Below are 17,197 nucleotides of genomic sequence, written 5' to 3'. Positions count from 1 at the left end.
CATGGATTTTGTTAGTGCCACCAAGGAAGTGTCCCAGATCAGATGGCTATCTTCACTATAGAAAGAAAACAATAACTGGTAGTCTTGTTTGTGTTCGACACACTGATTATTACATGTTGGTATGCTCATTTGCCAAGCTTGTGGAGGTTGACATTAGGGTTATTCATGCCAGTGTGCTAAAACTTGAGAGGAGACTTGCGTGGATAGAAGAAAGAATAGGCAGAAGCTTGGATGCTTTGCAGAATCTACCTAGCTATGCAAATGATGCGCAAAGACATGTTTCAGGCTGCAGTTTTTGATGGATTGCCAGTTTGCCAAGTCAGAAAACTGGTGATGGGTTATCGTTCTATTGTCGAGAAAAGAGATTATGTTTGTAGTTCGGATCTCATGATCCTGGACCAGACGATGAGGGTCCAAAACGACGGACTCTCTTGCAAAATCTTGCCGATAAAGTGACCAGGAACACCAAACTGTATATGTACTTGTACCAACGATTCCCACGGAGATGCCCGTCTTTGGTGGCAAGCTTTGGCAAAAAGTTCTCTATAGGAATATGTTGTTGTACCTGAGTGTTTCCGCAAGCTGGTATTGATGAAATTCCTAAACATGTAAACATATATAGAGAAGAAACTCAGGTGGCAACAGCAAACTTTCCGTGCGTGATCCTAATAAAATGATGGTTGCATCTGGCATGATCCTTGACTCTAAAACAAATGGTTGCACTGCCTCTGATTTATCTCTTATTTTTTATTGCAAAAAAGCTCTAATTTGCCTCAAGAAGTTAAATCAAAATCTAACGCATTCTGCCTTTCAGAGCACAGCTGGCAAGCTGTTCTTGGCTTCTTGCCATATGGATGACAAGTACCCACTGAGGAAAAAACTTGTAGTTTTCCGTCAGAGATTAACAAAACTCACCAAATTTAGTTTTAAAACAAAAACTAACAATATGTAAACGACTGCAAAATTCTTACAAACTATCACCATCGAAACGGAACCGACTGCAAATGTTCATGAATTTAACTACAGAATTTCAAACTTTGAAGAGTGTAGAAATTTAATTTGAGGTCTCTATCTGCAGACTTACAAACTACCACAGTAAACAAAAATCGGAGAAAAGAGGTTCCACGGAAAAGCAAGATGTACAGAACCACCGTCGAAAATAGGTTTCACTGTAATAGACATGCTGAAAGCAAGACGAGTCTGACGCTACACGCAGGCAGACATGAACATTGATTCAAACGACATCACTGTTTCTTCAGAACCATAGGCAGCAGCACAATTCTTACAAAGGTTGTAACATGGTACTGCTAAACTACATACAGAATGCCGCCATCAGTTCACGGACACGGCAGACTAGCCTAGGATGAGGTGAACTTGGTGACGGCCTTGGTGCCCTCAGAGACGGCGTGCTTGGCGAGCTCGCCGGGGAGAACGAGGCGGACGGAGGTCTGGATCTCCCGGGACGTGATGGTGGGCTTCTTGTTGTAGCGGGCGAGCTTGGCGGACTCCCCGGCGAGCTTCTCGAAGATGTCGTTGATGAAGGAGTTCATGATGGACATGGCCTTGGAGGAGATGCCGATGTCCGGGTGCACCTGCTTGAGCACCTTGAAGATGTAGATCTTGTACGTCTCCACGCCCTTCTTGGCCTTGCTGCCCTTCTTCCTGCCCCTCGTCTTCCCCTCGCCGCCGGCCTCCTTGGTCGCCGGCGCCCGCTTCTCCGCCTTGGGCTTCTTCCCCGCCGTCGTCTTCTCGGCCGTGGCCACCGGCTTCTTCTCCGCCGCCTTGGGTGCCATGGGTGCTGCTGGTTGGAGCGCGTGGGGAGGTGGGGCTTGGGTGGGATGTGAGGCGGGCTGCTGATGCTGAGATGTGTAGAGACGAAGGGGGCGGCGAGGTTATGTAGGGAGCGAGGAGGAGGAGGAGGGAGGTGGGCTGCGGTTGGCGGAGAGGATGGTGCCTCGGATCGATGCCGTGGAGTGGTTCCACCCGTTCGGTGATGCTTGGCACGGACGGACCCGATGCGCTTGGTCGCGGATCGATGACGTGGCGAGAACGTACGCGAGCTAGAGCGGGGCGGATCGATGGATGTGTGGACTCCCGTGTACGTGCAGCACGTTGCAGAGCATGAAAAGAGTGAAAAAAAATAAAACCATTGATTAGAACCCCGAAAAAAAGAAACATTGATTAGAAACGGGTGTTACATGAACACCCAAATAAAGCAATGCACCGCATAAGCATGTGCTAGAGAAAGAAGAATGAAGAAAGGGCCGCTCGGTTTATATTGAGGAAAACCGGCTCCAGCGCCTTCACCGCTACCAGACTGCACGCTGAAAGCCATTGCATTAGTCTGGGCTTGTCACAAAATTCTCCGCGAACCACGACGACATCAGAGAGGACTGATATGTCTGTTCAATCGAACATATGCAGTTTCCATCCCATGAGGTTGGCTGATGTGCCTCACCCGACGCACGCCACATGTGAAGGATGCTCCTACTACCCACCACCCAATTCAGTAAGCACGTCACACGGGCGAAAACACACTAGCCGTCACCGGCCAACTCCACAAGCCACAGGTCCCACCGACCGCCATCTCTGAAACGATGCCATCAAGAGGGAATCAAAGCTAACAACACTCTCGTCGCCCAATTCGGTAAACCAGATCTAGGTTTTCCACTGTAGCTTGTCGGGGGGAGGGGGGAGTGAGGACTTCCACCTTGACACCTCCAACAAGGAAAAGGGCCTCGAAGGCGCCATCGTGAGAATACATCTTTCGCCTTCATCACCCTCCAAGCCCCAGGACTCGGGCAGCCCCCCTAACAAGCCATATGCGCATCAAACCACTTGCTTAGCATCTTGCATCAAGCTCCTCCATCGTGCTGCAAAGTGCACACTCACGAGCAACACGCCACTAGGAGCAAGCGCCACGCGGATCTCGAGCCACAAAAACCTTCTGGTCACACCCTACTACTCCGGCCTGCCCTAGCTCGTCGTGCACCATGCGATCTGGACCATGCGCACCTTCTCGGTGCGCCCAGTCTTGCATGCATGTGCCTGCTTGCCAGGCCCAGAACTGGACCACGCCGCGCCCCACCATGCCTCTGCATGGATCCGGAGCAGCCACACACCTCTATGCTATCCTGAGAGTATCCTTATCTCCTACCTTATCGCTTAGGTAGCTTGTTCTTTGGGCTCTGGTAAGCCTGCTTCTTATGGGATGTGTACTACTTAACAGTAAGTTGGTCCCTCTAATGGTACTGTGGTATCAGTGTTGATGTGGTGTTGTTTTCCGGCTGATGTGGTCCTTTTATGGTGTCGGAGATGATTCCGGTATATCCCCCAGTACGGTATCCTTGCATGGTGATTAGGCTAGAGGAGAAAGAAGAAGCGAGTTACCAAGGTTCAGGCCCTCATAATTGATGTAAAACCTCTACTCCTACTTTGTGTATATTTTGACCGGGGTATACAAAGTACATGTAATACCGAAGGATTGTAATGTCTAAGATGTTTAGTTGACTAGCCCAAACCTAGCTTATATAAGATATCGGGGGCCCTAGGGTTATAAGAGTCCTAGTTGGCAACGTCGGTGGAGAGGAGTCCTCCACGGATCCGACTTCTTTCTCTTGAACGAAAAGGCTTCAAATTTTTTCTCCTAGAGGGCCAATGGGCTGACAAGATGGCCCAAGCGGTACCGCCCTAGGGGCCTCGGGCCGTCCTACTTGGACCGGTAACCGACAAGGTGAGGTACCCCTGGGCCGTAACACCATCGGTTGACTAGTGATACAACAGCCCTCGGTCGCAGTGTAGCTCATATCGCTAGAGACCACACATGACCAAGTTATTAGAAGGACTGACGAGCACTCATACTCATACAAGTGCGTCTGCAAACTTGTCCACACATACCACAAAATAGAAGAAGTCGGACACAAGTCACAAATTTAACAAAACAGAAGACGAGCAGCGGTATGAGCACGTTCAATCATACCATAAATCAAACCAGATTCACAATCATACCACAAATCAAACCAGAATCACAGCTCATGCCGGTTCACAAAGTCTTTCATACCACAAATCAAACCAGAATCAAACGAGAAGGACTGTCAGTATATGCGGAAATATTGAAAAGTCTTCAACTCCTTTAAAAAACTTTTAGCTAGAATGAAACATCTAAATTGTTTTTCCTAGCTTGTTTTCCTAAAGCGGAAAATATCTAAACAATCATCTGCCGAACTTCAAAATTACCACATGCCTGTTTTCCACAACAAATTTAAAATTTCAATGGGGAACGCAGAATGGAGAAAAGTTAACCCGCCACTGGGCCTATTTTTGATAATAAAAAAAATAACAGATGGATATACGGAATACCCACTCTGCATTTAACCTATTTTTCCCCTATTCGTCAGTTTTACTGAAATTCTTTCTTACTATTGTTCCCGCCATGCAACATTAACTTGCTTATTTACCCAGGAAATCTTGTGCACTCCGGTGAAGAACAATTTTCTACTGGACCGTTTTAAGGGGCCTGACTGATCCTAGTATCTAAATTTCTCAATATCTGTTTCTGCTTTAGCTGATTACAAGATCAGCTCCTCATCTGGCTAGTTATTGTAGTTTGCATCTATAGCAGCCAAAACGTTCTGTGTTTTTTTACCTACATCAAACTATCCAAACTTCAGTTCGCATGTAGCCGGCTCGACTCCAACTGGAATTATTATTTTGTCCAACAAAGTAACATGTAACCAGCTCAACTACAAAGGGAAAGATCAACGATCAATTGTCTGCAAAATGTTTCGGCATGATCAAGCTCTAATTTGCCATGTTTGTCTGCAGTACTTCTGAAGAATCTTGCTTATTACTTGTCCAATTTAGAGCCAGCACCGATCTATAGGCTGCGCCGCAGACAGAGGTGGAGGATGATTGGGAATCGTCAAGTGTTAATTCTATTCCAAGGGCCTGACTAATTCTAAATTCCTCAATAGTATCTGTTTCAGCTTTATCTGATTACAAAATCAGCACCTCATCTGGCTAGTTATTATACTTTGCATCTAGTAGCAGCCAAGATGTTGTCAGGTCTGTGGTTTGTTACCTGCATCAAACAACTATCCAAACTTCAGTTCGCATGTAGTCCGCTCAACTCCAACTTTAAGAATTCTTTTGGCTCATGAACAAAGCAACATGTCACCAGCTCAACTACAGAGAGAAAGATCAAGGTTACATTTCTGCAAAATGTTTCGGCATGGTCAAGCTCTAATCTGAAATGTTTTACTGCAGGAATTCTGAAGCTCAATTTATAAGCTGCCACGAAGGGAGAGGTGGAGTATGATTGAGAATCCTAGGTGCAGTTCTTCATAGATTCAGTTTCCTGCAGATTGGTAGGAATAAGCTTGAAGTGAACTGAATCCTAGGAAAATTTCAGATCATCAGATGCATACGCAGGGAGCAAGTATTCGCAAGATCAATTGCAGCCATATGTAGAACAAGGGATTGAAATCAGTGCAGCCATAGATAGAACAACACACTGAAATGATTGGATCTTTCGCCATTCTCACAGAAATCACAGGTACAATGTCACCCTTGCTCGACGAATCTGACGGGCACTACAGACTAGCAGGCACTACATACAGGATCCCATCTTAGTCCATGAGAAATGGATCTAAGCAACAATGGCTGGGCTATGGGGACGACGGCTACTCCTTGGTGGCGGCGGTCTTCTTCTTGGGGGACTTGGTGGTGGTCTTCTTCTTGGGCGACTTGGCCTCCTTCTCGGCGGCGGCGGGGGACTTCTTGGGAAGCAGCACGGAGTTGATGTTGGGGATCACACCGCCGTGGGCGATGGTGACGCCGGCGAGCAGCTTGCCGAGCTCCTGGTCGTTGCGGACGGCAAGCAGCAGGTGGCGCGGGATGATGCGGGTCTTCTTGTTGTCCTTGGCCGCGTTACCGGCGAGCTCCAGGACCTGCGATTCAAAAGCCAACGAAATCAGCCAATCGGGACAAGAGGAGGGAAGAACAGAGGCTCGCGGAGAGGATAGATCGGCGCATACCTCGGCAGCGAGGTACTCGAGGACGGCGGCGAGGTAGACGGGGGCGCCGGAGCCGACACGCTGGGCGTAGCGGCCCTTCTTGAGGTAACGCCCGATGCGGCCGACGGGGAACTGGAGCCCGGCCTTCACGGAGCGGGTCACCGCCTTCTTCCTGTCGCCGCCCTTCCTTCCGGCCATCTTGCTTGCTGCTTCTCCGGCGGCGAGGACTCTCTAGGAGTGGTGTTGGCGGCGGTTGCGCTGGATGGAAATGCTCTGAGTTTGTGTGCTGGAACGGCGGCGTGGCCGCGGGTTTTATTGGGAAGCAGAGGAGGGAGCGATCCGCGTGACATGCTGCGCCCACCGTTGGATCTGAGCGTAGTAGACGGTGGAGATTAGTAGGGGGGCGCGATCCGTGGGACGGTCCTACCGACCAATCAGAGCGCAGAGCTTTTGTTTTAGCACTTGATTCACTTTCTGCGCCATATATATGCATGTTTTTTTCACAGAAATCCAATTCGGCTCTACTGAGCATACGCGCATGCGCACACAAAATGTAATTTTGCAAATGTAAAAAAAATAGATGTGTTCATTGTCACACCAAAATGCTATTTGCGAAATTTTAGGGTAAAGGCTTGAACATTTTGACTTACACCCAAAAAAAAAAAACAAGTCGAGCGACAAATGTTACCTCCGAATTTTACACTTAATTTTTTTTTCATCGACAAAGCAATGCTATCACTTTCACGTGAGTATAAGAGTTCATGCATATGGGATACACGGGACCCATAGATCTTATGGTTGGGCTTTAACTTAATGAATTCTTCATACGATGCTTTGTAAGGTTTATCAATAAGAACATGATGTCAATGGATGTTACTGCATGTTAGCATAGGCCTCTCCTGCGTATGAACCTGGAAAATGTATGATTATCGATCCGATATCATAGACAATTGGTGAGCAACAATTTTGCAACACCTTCCACCACTACCCCACATTTCGCCCTCTCAGAAACTTGCAAACTACTCCTTCTGTTTCTAAATATAAGTATTTTTAGATATTTTAACAAAGAATATATACGGATGTATATAGACATATTTTAGAGTGTAGATTCACTCATTTTGCTCTATATGTAGTCCGCGTTGAAATCTCTAAAAAAGACTTATATTTAAGAATGGAGGGAGTATCTTTTAGTAGAAAGTCCAGGTAAAACAACATTTACTATAGGCAGGACTATGTCTGTGTCAGATGAAACTTTGAGAGAATATGATTCCTACCTTTAGCACCTATGTGATATTGACACTTCATATGTACCACCTCCACTTTGGGAAGCGTTGCAATAGTCTTTGCACTTGGAGATTATAACCATAACATCAAAGAGTGCGGGTGGGAAGTAGTTCTCAAGCTCACATAATATGATAATGTTTTCCTCCTGTAGCCTTGCACTTCTAAGTTGATCACTTTTGAGAGATAATATCGAAAAAATTACATAGGACAAGAAGTGTTTTGAGGATACGCTTATCTGTTACGCCTCTGACAACAAACGGGAGTATTTGTGTCATGATCGCAACAATCATGAGACTTCGTCCCGCTGAACATTTGTCCATTAACGGCACATATATGCAGATACTCCCTAAGTAAGTGGAACCAACTTTGATACCTTGAAGACAGTTGAAGACTTGACTAGGCTCCTTCTCATCTAGAGTAAAGCGGATGTGTGTGGGGGAGGGGGAGGGAGTTGTCATCCTTGAATTTTGGAAGAAGAAAAATTGCACGTGACTGTTTCCTCTACTCATGATGTGCGGGCAACTCAGCCCTAATACTAAGATCTTCCAAATCTTATCTTGCCTTCAACCTATCTTTTTCTTTTTTTGACATGTCAAACTATGTGCCAAGCAAACTCTCACAGACATTCTTTGTGAGCTGCATGACATCAAGACAACGAGGTGTATCGAGGACTATCCAATGCGACAAGCCCCAAAAAGCAGACTCCCTTTTTCATACTGTTAACAATGACTTCTATGGGCCTTTTGCTTCTATCCTGACTCAGGGCACTAGTTCTGCCGTTCAACATATGGCGGCTTTTTTTCTCCGCTTCTTGTATGCGACTTTAATCGGTCTTGAGTTTTACTGTCGAATAGATCTTTGCGAGTTATCCACTTCATCCTTCTGAAGCCACTTTCAACGCCCCATAAACACAATTTTGCAAGAGCTGGCTTTTGATGTCTCGTCAAAAGTTGTATCATCCATACATGTAACACATTTGCAGTGTCCATGGCATACCTGCAGGAGACATATACATAACCAAGATAGCATTGCACCATCGTGATCAACGCAACTCTTACAGGGAAATGATCCCCTTCGTTGGCATCCCAGGTATTGACCCCTCCAGCAGCCCATGATGTGTACATCATCCTTCAATAGCTGGAGATACAAGTTAATATTGTTCCTTGGTTGTGTCGGCCCTTGAATTAGCATAACCATGTGTGTATATACTTCCGCTCTATGTAGAGCCATGGGGTTGTATAACCATACAAACACACGCCATGTGTTATGTGATGTGCTAGTTCACAAACGAATTCAGTCCATATGTACTCACAGCCATCCCGAGGTTCCCTGATTTTGTCGCGAATTCTTGGTATTTACACTCAGAGTGCTTTTCATATGTCTTAGATGTGTGCATAATTTTCGCTTGTTTCATAATATAATTACGTTATTTTCCATAGTTTTAGCACCAATTTTTTTTAACTAACCTATTAATTCGGTCCAAGGACAATATGATGTTTTCTGTAGTTTTGTGGCTTTTAAGTAAAATCAATTTTCACAAGCTCAAAAAAGGGGGCAATTCCCAAAAATGATTCAAGTCCAGAAGCTTCCAGAGGCACCTAGCCCCGCTTGGAGAGTCATATGGGCCCAACGATGCGAGGGGTGTCCACGTGGGCCTCATGGGACTCCGCTCCACCACCTCTCGGCACATCCACCTTTATAATTGCACGAAAACACCGATTTTATATAGAGGCAAACAATTCACAGCCACACCTCTATGTCCCGTCGTGATCCAATCTATATGCATTTTCCCATACTCTCCATGAGGGAATTCATCACGGCAGCCATCAACATAAACCTTGCTACTACCATAATTTCACATGAGTAGTTTTCTTTGGACTATGGGTACATGGCAGTAGCTAGATGACAATCCATCCTTGTTATTAAATACAATGTTTAGAATTTTTTTTAAAAATCATATCGTTAAAAAAATGGAACTTAAAAAATGTTCAAATTTTGAGAAAAATGTTCATATTCTTTTAAAAGTTTTGTAATTAAAAATTGTTTGTTTTTTCAAAAATGAATGGAATTGCTAAAAATCATTAAAAAATGAAAACTATCAAATCTTTCAAAAATTGTTCAGCATTTTAAAAATTGTTTGTGTTTTCAAAAATTGTTCACAATTTCAATAAAATGTTCTCAATATTTTAAAAATGCTTGCTACATTATCCCGGTCGATATAGTGCATCTATTGCTAAGATAAATTGGCTCGCTACATATAATACACTTGTTTTCTACAGTTCATCGGTTCGCTACGATACATCATCAAGAAAACTCTATTGCTTTCCGGCTTGCTACAACATAATGTTAATGAGTCGGCCCATCAACACACGCATGGACAGTTGCCTCCGGTCAAATAGGAGGTCCTGTCAGGGATAGAGGCTATATCTCGCTCCCTAGTGGGCTGACCCAGTTGTAAGTTCATTCGTTTATTCATTTGGTTTGTTTCTTTCTTTTCTTTCTATGCATTCCCGTCCCAAAAAGTGGTTTAATGAGTCGGCTACTTCGCTAATGGTGAGGCTAGGCACATGACACGAGAAATTCGACTCGATGGTCCGGTGCTAATAGAAGTCACTTACTCTCCGTCTAGCAAAGGTGCCAAATCCTTAAAGTAAGTATCTATTCGCCTAGTGTACCAACCACGTGGTACGACGTGCACTCAAATACCTGGAGAATGAGGGCCCACCCCACCCAAGAGCGCTTATGTCATATGGGTACTCGGCTGGAAACAATCTTTATGGTTTTTATATCCGGTTAGAATAACAAAAAAGAATCAAAATCCAGGTTGGTTGGTGTGGTTCGGAAAGCACTTGTTGGGTCTAAGATTCTTTTATTGCTAAATGTTACGACCTAAATGTTGAACTATTGACCCTACTTATTCCGAACTTCTCGCAATAAGCGCTATATAATTCTTCCTAGCAGTTGAAGATGCTCTATATTGGGCAGTGTGATGCTTTCTCTCGCTTCTACAAGACCAACAACACCTTGCCTTAAGCACGACGTATGGTGGGCCGACCCAAAAGTGTTAGGTTCGTTAGTTTCATTTGTTTCATTGTTTTTTTTTTACCTTTTTATGATTTTGAAAACACAACAATATATATATTCAACAATTAGCTAACACAATATAAAACAATTGTTTGCATAATTTTTTAAAAATGTCATACTATTCAACAAGATGGTCATGACAATTTCAAAATATTTGTGTGTTTCAAAAAAATGTACTTACCGTTTTTTTAAAACGTTTGAACAATGGAAAAAACATATGTGTATCTTTTAAAAAATCGTTGCATTCAAAAGAAATTGTGAAATTTAAAAAACTGTTCACACATTTCAGAAATAAGTTTATGAAAATTTTAAGAAATGGTTATACAATGAATAAAAATGATCACATAGTTTAAATTTTTTGTTTCGTATCATTGGAAAAATTCCCATGAATTTGCAAAAAGTTTTAATGTAGTGATAAGAACATTCAAACCTATATTTCAGAAAATGTTTATATATTGTACGAAAATTCTTCATCTATTTTTAAATAAATGTTTCATCCATTCAAAAAATAGTCAACATGTGTTTGAAAAATATTTAACTTGTTTTCATAACATGTATTTGAAAAATGTTTTTCATGTACTGTATTTGGTACACAAAAAAACAAAAATAAAAAACTGCAAGGAAGGTTCTAAAACCCAATCGTGAGAACCGCCCCAAAATGGGTTCAATGAACTGGCCCACTAAGATGTGAGCACCCCAAGCGCCAGAGGTGAGTACATGCTACATCCTCAGAAACTTAGACAAGATAAAAATAGTGCAACAGATCGACTAGGTCACCGAGGTGTGATTAGGTCACACACCTCCATGTATTGAGGAATTATTGCCTCTTTGATTGTAACCCAATAAATATGGAATAAAACTCCCTTTTCATTGCAAAAAAAAGAAATGTATTTTTTTAGAGAAACAGTAACAGAGATATAGCCTTTGCGAATGGCGCTGTTACATTGGGCAGAGGGAGCGAGCAATCCCTATTGGGCCACCGTCCAACTGAGCATCATAATTACAAGTAGGCGCCAATGGTGGTATAGTGTTCAACACGTGCGCCGCCAGCGAATGTTCTATTTTGGACTAGCCCATGTGTGCAACACGAAGGTATAGTTAATTGGTAAGAACTAAATTTGAACTAAAACTACGAAAAGAAATGGAAGGGAGGGAGTAGTAGAGTCCATACATAGAGAAAAAAAACTGAGTACCAGATGCGAGTGGCCGAGCGTGAGTGAGTCTCTTCACCCCCAATGGTTTTATGTTTTTTGTCGCTTTTATAAGTACAATGTAAAATAAATAAGTTAAAAAATAAAAATATGTGTGCTACTAATTTTTCACACAGATGAACTTTTTATGTAATTTTATAAAATATATCTGACAATGCTCGTGGCTTTCAAAACATATTTGTATGTTTAAAAAAATGTTCATGTAGGTTTTAAAAAAGATTTTTTTAATTAGTGGTCATGCATTTCTTTACTATAATTAAAGTAAGCTGATAAATGTTTCATGTATTTTATATAGTATCATTTAAAAAAATGTTTGCTCCATTCTGAAACATGTTCATGAAGTTACAAGAAAGTGTGCACATATTTTAAAAAGTGATACTGTAATGTTGAAATAAATTTACACATAAAAAATCCAAATAGACTTAAAAAGTGTTCTTGTGATTTATGTTCAGTTGTTTTAAGTGCTAATGTAATTCGAAAAAGAGTTTGCATGTTTAAAATAAATGTTCTTAATTTCTAGAAGTGTTCACAATTGTATTTCTTAAAAGTTATTCATGTAGTTATTAAAAGTGTTGATGTGTTGAAAAAAAAATTATGTTTTAAAAGTGATGGGTCATTTGAAAAGTTTTCTCATAAAGTATCACCTATTTTACAAAACATGCATGTGCCATTTTAAGAATGGTTCATGTTTTTATTTTAAAAAATATGTATTAAAAATGTATTTATAAAAAGTACTAAAAATCCGAGACAAAACAAAAACAAATAAGAGAAAGTCGACGAAAAAGTAAAAAAGGAAAACTTCAAAAGAAGACAATGGGAAAAATAAATAGAGACAATAGAGGAAAAAAATGAAACAATAAAATGGAATTCAGCAAAAGAAAATTGTAACAAACAGAAATTTTTTATGGGAAACCATATAAACCCATGGATACAGCATGAAAAACAAGAGAAGCGTACACAAAACCTATATCCTTAGCACAAGACCTTCCCTGGACTCGGTACTAGTTTTGGTCGCAAGCGATTTAGTGGAGAATCGGTTGTAATAGAATCAATGTGTTCAATTCCAAGTTTTATTTTACTGAGATTTGTACCTGTTGTATTTCCATGGTGGTTACCAATTTTACTTTCAGAAAATATATTTTTATTGATGGAACGAAGTGAAACATCACTATATCAGTTTTCTTACATGAGCATGGTTGCTATCTTAATTCCTCAATGTTTGTTTCTGCTTTAGGTCAATCTAAATTAGTACCTTACCTGGCCAGTGGCTCATAAATCTGGTTTGTGGTTTGCTACGTACACCTGACTCCCCAAACTTCAGTTTGCATACGGCCGGCTCAATTCCAACCGGAAGAATTTGTTTGGCCTGTGAATGCAACATGTAAAGAACTCAACTACAGAGGGAAAGATCAAGGCAAAATTAACTGCAGAAATGTCTTGGCATGGCCTTTTGTGGTTCGTTGGTACATGCTTGAGCAAGTCTAAGATGGTGATGCTGACTAACAGAAAGCTGATCATGAGGTGCGAATTTTTTCTCTGCAGCTCAATAGCAATATGATTGTGTTGATCTTCATAAGGAATTTACAATCAGTGTTTGCAATTGAGCACCATAATTCAGAGAGCAAAGAATTGGGGAATTTTTCAGCTGATACAAGCGAGAATTTAGTACTAGGATAAAACAGCACAGGAAGCAAGGATTAACAGGAATCATAGATAGAGCAAGAGAATTAAGATCTGAGCGATTGCATATTTAGCCATTCCTACAGAAATCACAGACACAATGCCACCCTTGCTCAGCGAATCTAAGGACAGAACGACTACTCATCTAACTAACCAAAAGACTGCTCATCTTGTCCACGAGAAATGGATCTAAGCAACAATGGCTATTCTATGGGGAATTCTACTCCTTGGCGGCGACCTTCTTCTTGGGGGACTTGGTGGAGGTCTTCTTCTTGGGCGACTTGGCCTCCTTCTCGGCGGCGGCGGGGGACTTCTTGGGCAGCAGCACGGAGTTGATGTTGGGGATGACGCCGCCGTGGGCGATGGTGACGCCGGCAAGCAGCCTGCCGAGCTCCTGGTCGTTGCGGACGGCGAGCAGCAGGTGGCGCGGGATGATGCGGGTCTTCTTGTTGTCCTTGGCCGCGTTGCCGGCAAGCTCCAGCACCTGAGATTCAACCAAGAACCAGATCAGTCAGTCATCCGTCGAACAGGGCAAGAACAGAGTAACAGAGGCTCGAGGAGGGGAGAGATCAGGGCATACCTCGGCGGCGAGGTACTCGAGGACGGCGGCGAGGTAGACGGGGGCGCCGGAGCCGACGCGCTGGGCGTAGCGGCCCTTCTTGAGGTAGCGCCCGATGCGGCCGACGGGGAACTGGAGCCCGGCCTTCACGGACCTGGTCACCGCCTTCTTCCTGTCGCCGCCCTTCCTTCCGGCCATCTTGCTTGCTACTACTTCTCCGGCGACGAGGACTCTCGAGGTGTGGTGTTTGCGGCGGCGGTGCTAGATCGGAATGCTCTGAGCTTGTGTGTTGGAACGCTGGCGTGGGCGCGGGTTTTATCGGGAGGCGGGAGCGCCGCTGGCGGGGGGAGCGATCCGCGTGATGCGGTGCGCCAGCCGTTGGATCTGCGGGGTGCGGGCGGTCGAGATCAGTTTGGGGGCACGATCCGTGTGAGGGTCTAATCGGCCAATCAGAGAGTAGGGATTTTTTAACCACTTGATGATTGTCTTTGTGCATCATTTGTACAAAAAAAATCCACTCTTATCTTGCAGCCAATTGATTTTTCACTGAGACGAATCTGCTTATATGTATAACATTATTTTGTTGTTGTAGCTAATCACTTTTTTTTGGTAGTAAGCCCATTCATCATGTGTGGATCAACAATTTAGCATCGGGTATTGGCCATATTCAGTTTCATCACTCCATAGACTAAAATGTTTAAATTTGGCAAATTTTGATTAGAAACTTGAAGTTTAAGAAATGGAAGGTATATGCGTTGTACAGTCTGTGGAGTGAAAAAATAAGGATGGGTAAGGATAACAATTGTATGGCCAATGTCAATGTCGTCATAAGTTGTTTCACATTGGGAAAACAATCATGAATCATGCGAGTAATAAAGAAGTTGATTTGCTTGGGTGCGTGAAATGTTTCTATATATAGCATCTAAAAAATGTCAATGGTATGTTTAAAAAGAGCTGGGTGAACATGTATATGACACATTTGTGTGTGGATTTTTTGTTAACCCTTGTTATTAATGAGCCTATTTTCATTAGTCTGTTCATTTGTTTGTTTTTTGCCTACTTTCATTACTCTGGTCCTTTGTCTTTTTTTCACTCTTACAGCGCATGAGATGTTACTATTATTTGTTGAACTTTGTGTTTAATGCTACTTTTGTTATCTTTTTAACGATTAGCGTGATTCATGTGACTTTGTGAGATGAAAATGGAGCGGATTGTGCATTATCCTTTGACATAGTCCCCATGCTACATTGCCACACCCGAGCTCCTAAGACACCATTGATCCTCGAGCCTCACGGTCCCTCAGCTGCCACCACACCCGCTAGTCCGTGTACGACCCCCCCTCCCGGTCGGGTCCCAATCTCCGCCATCCCTGACTCGGTATCCAGCCGTCAACAACTCAACCTACACCTGACCAGGACTTGCTATTTCAACCACCTCTAGATAAATCGATCCTTCTTCGTCCATCTTCATCTCTAGATGATGGGCTCCATCTCTTGTGCCCCCTCCCTCTGATCTCTTACTACTGAAGGTAATTTCACTTCCACATGATGTATGACCATGTTGTTGTTGTATGCTGATATTGATGTATGGTGGTGTTTCTGCAAATGATTTTCTCAATCAAGGCAACCCTCGCTAACATCCTTAGCAGGGGTTGGAGACGTATCTGTTGGGAAACGTTGCATGGAAAACAAAAAAAAATTATACGCTCACGCAAGATCTATCCATGGAGATGCATAGCTACAAGAGGGGAGAGTGTGTCTACGTACCCTCGTAGACCGTTAAGCGGAAGCGTTTATCACGCGGTTGATGTAGTCGTACTCCTCGCAATCCGATCACGATCCAACCAATCTAGTGCCGAACACGGAGGCTCGATGACTCCTTCCTTTTTTGCCTTCCCTAGCCACATGGGCTTTTAAGGACTTGGTGCGCCTAGCCCAATAAGGCAAGGGCGCCTCCCGCAGCCCATGCTAGCCCTTGGGTCGTGGTCGACCCACTTGTGGACTTTCAGACCCCTCCGAAATCTTCCGGAACCTTTTGGAAGCTTCCCGATACAATACCGAGAAAACTGCACCTTTTTCCGGAACCCAAAATATGACTTCTCATATATAAATCTTTACCTCTCGATCATTCCGAGACTCCTCATGACGTCCGTGATCTCATCCGGGACTCCAAACAACATTTGGTTACCACTCATCAAATATCACAATACTACTCTAGCGTCAACGAACGTTAAGCGTGCGACCCTGCGGGTTCGGGAATTATGTAGTCATGACCAAGACACCTCTCTGGTCAATAACCAATAGCAGAACCTGGATGCCCATATTGGTTCCTACATATTCTATGAAGACCTTTATCGGTCGAACCTTTATGACAACGTACGTTGTTCCCTTTGTTTGTCGGTATGTTACTTGCCCGAGATTCAATCGTCGGTATCTCTATACCTAGTTCAATCTTGTTACCGGCAAGTCTCTTTACTCGTTCCGTAATATATCATCTCGTAACTAACTCCTTGGCAATTTGCTAGCAAGCTTCTTGTGATGTGTATTACCGAGAGGGCCCAGAGATACCTGTCCGATGCACGTAGTGAAAAATCTCAATCTCGATCCATGCCAACTCAACAGACACCTTCGGAGATACATGTAGAACATCTTTATGATCACCCAGTTACGTTGTGACATTTGATAGCACACAAGGTATTCCTCTGGTATCCGGGAGTTGCATGATCTCATGGTCATAGGAATATGTATTTGACATTAAGAAAGTAGTAGCAATAAACTGAATGATCATATGCTAAGCTAACGGGTGGGTCTAGTGTTGGGGAACGTAGTAATTCAAAAAAAATTCCTACGATCACGCAAGATCTAACTAGGAGATGCATAGCAACGAGAGGGGAGAGTGTGTCCATGTACCCTCGTAGACCGAAAGCGGAAGCATTTAGTAACGCGGTCGATGTAGTCGAACGTCTTCACGATCCAACCGATCCAAGCACCGAACGTACGGCACCTCCGTGTTCAGCACACGTTCAACACGATGACGTCCCTCGAGCTCTTGGTCCAGTTTAGGACGAGGGAGAGTTTTGTCAGCACGATGGCGTGGCAACGGTGATGATGAAGTTACCGGCGCAGGGCTTCACCTAAGCACTACGACGATATGACCGAGGTGTTGAACTGTGGAGGGGGGCACCCCACACGACTAAGAGATTGTCTGTTGTGCTATTGGGGCACCCCACCGGAGGGAAAGGAAGGAGGGGAAAAGGAGAAGAAAGGAGGGGGCCGCGCCCCTACCCCTTGTCCAATTCGGTTTAGGCAGGGGGAGGTGCGTGCCACCTCGTGGCCCTGCTTCCCTCTATCCACTAAAGCCCACTA

General features: G+C 43.7%; 4 protein-coding genes across 4 annotated transcripts in view; 1 reads left to right on the top strand and 3 right to left on the bottom strand.

Annotated features, from left to right (window-relative positions):
• Nucleotides 1-1,201: 1,201 nt before the first annotated feature.
• LOC119319470 (histone H2B.2-like) lies at nt 1,202-1,885 on the bottom strand. Its single transcript, XM_037593947.1, has one exon. It carries the CDS (start codon nt 1,791-1,793, stop codon nt 1,359-1,361), a length of 435 nt encoding a protein of 144 aa, XP_037449844.1. The 5' UTR covers nt 1,794-1,885; the 3' UTR covers nt 1,202-1,358.
• A 3,593-nt stretch (nt 1,886-5,478) lies between these two features.
• On the bottom strand, nt 5,479-6,243 carry LOC119319471 (histone H2A.1-like). The gene is made up of 2 exons (XM_037593948.1): nt 6,036-6,243; nt 5,479-5,948 (listed from the first exon to the last, which is right to left on the bottom strand). Exons 1-2 carry the CDS (start codon nt 6,210-6,212, stop codon nt 5,682-5,684), a joined length of 444 nt encoding a protein of 147 aa, XP_037449845.1. The 5' UTR covers nt 6,213-6,243; the 3' UTR covers nt 5,479-5,681.
• Nucleotides 6,244-13,282: 7,039 nt separating this feature from the next.
• LOC119319468 (histone H2A.1) lies at nt 13,283-14,117 on the bottom strand. Its single transcript, XM_037593945.1, has 2 exons — nt 13,854-14,117; nt 13,283-13,757 (listed from the first exon to the last, which is right to left on the bottom strand). Exons 1-2 carry the CDS (start codon nt 14,028-14,030, stop codon nt 13,494-13,496), a joined length of 441 nt encoding a protein of 146 aa, XP_037449842.1. The 5' UTR covers nt 14,031-14,117; the 3' UTR covers nt 13,283-13,493.
• Nucleotides 14,118-14,571: 454 nt separating this feature from the next.
• LOC119315502 (histone H2A.1-like) overlaps nt 14,572-17,197 on the top strand; it is a 6,093-nt gene continuing 3,467 nt past the window's right edge. Inside the window, exon 1 of the mRNA XM_037590110.1 lies at nt 14,572-14,578. Within this exon, the coding sequence (XP_037446007.1) occupies nt 14,572-14,578 (7 nt within the window). The remainder of the gene's footprint in view (nt 14,579-17,197) is intronic.

The sequence above is a fragment of the Triticum dicoccoides genome, chromosome 6A (assembly GCF_002162155.2).
Source record: "Triticum dicoccoides isolate Atlit2015 ecotype Zavitan chromosome 6A, WEW_v2.0, whole genome shotgun sequence".
In the NCBI taxonomy this organism is placed as follows: Eukaryota; Viridiplantae; Streptophyta; class Magnoliopsida; order Poales; family Poaceae; genus Triticum; species Triticum dicoccoides.
The sequence above is the reverse complement of the archived record's forward strand: the minus strand, read 5'-3'. Positions and strand labels throughout refer to the sequence as shown.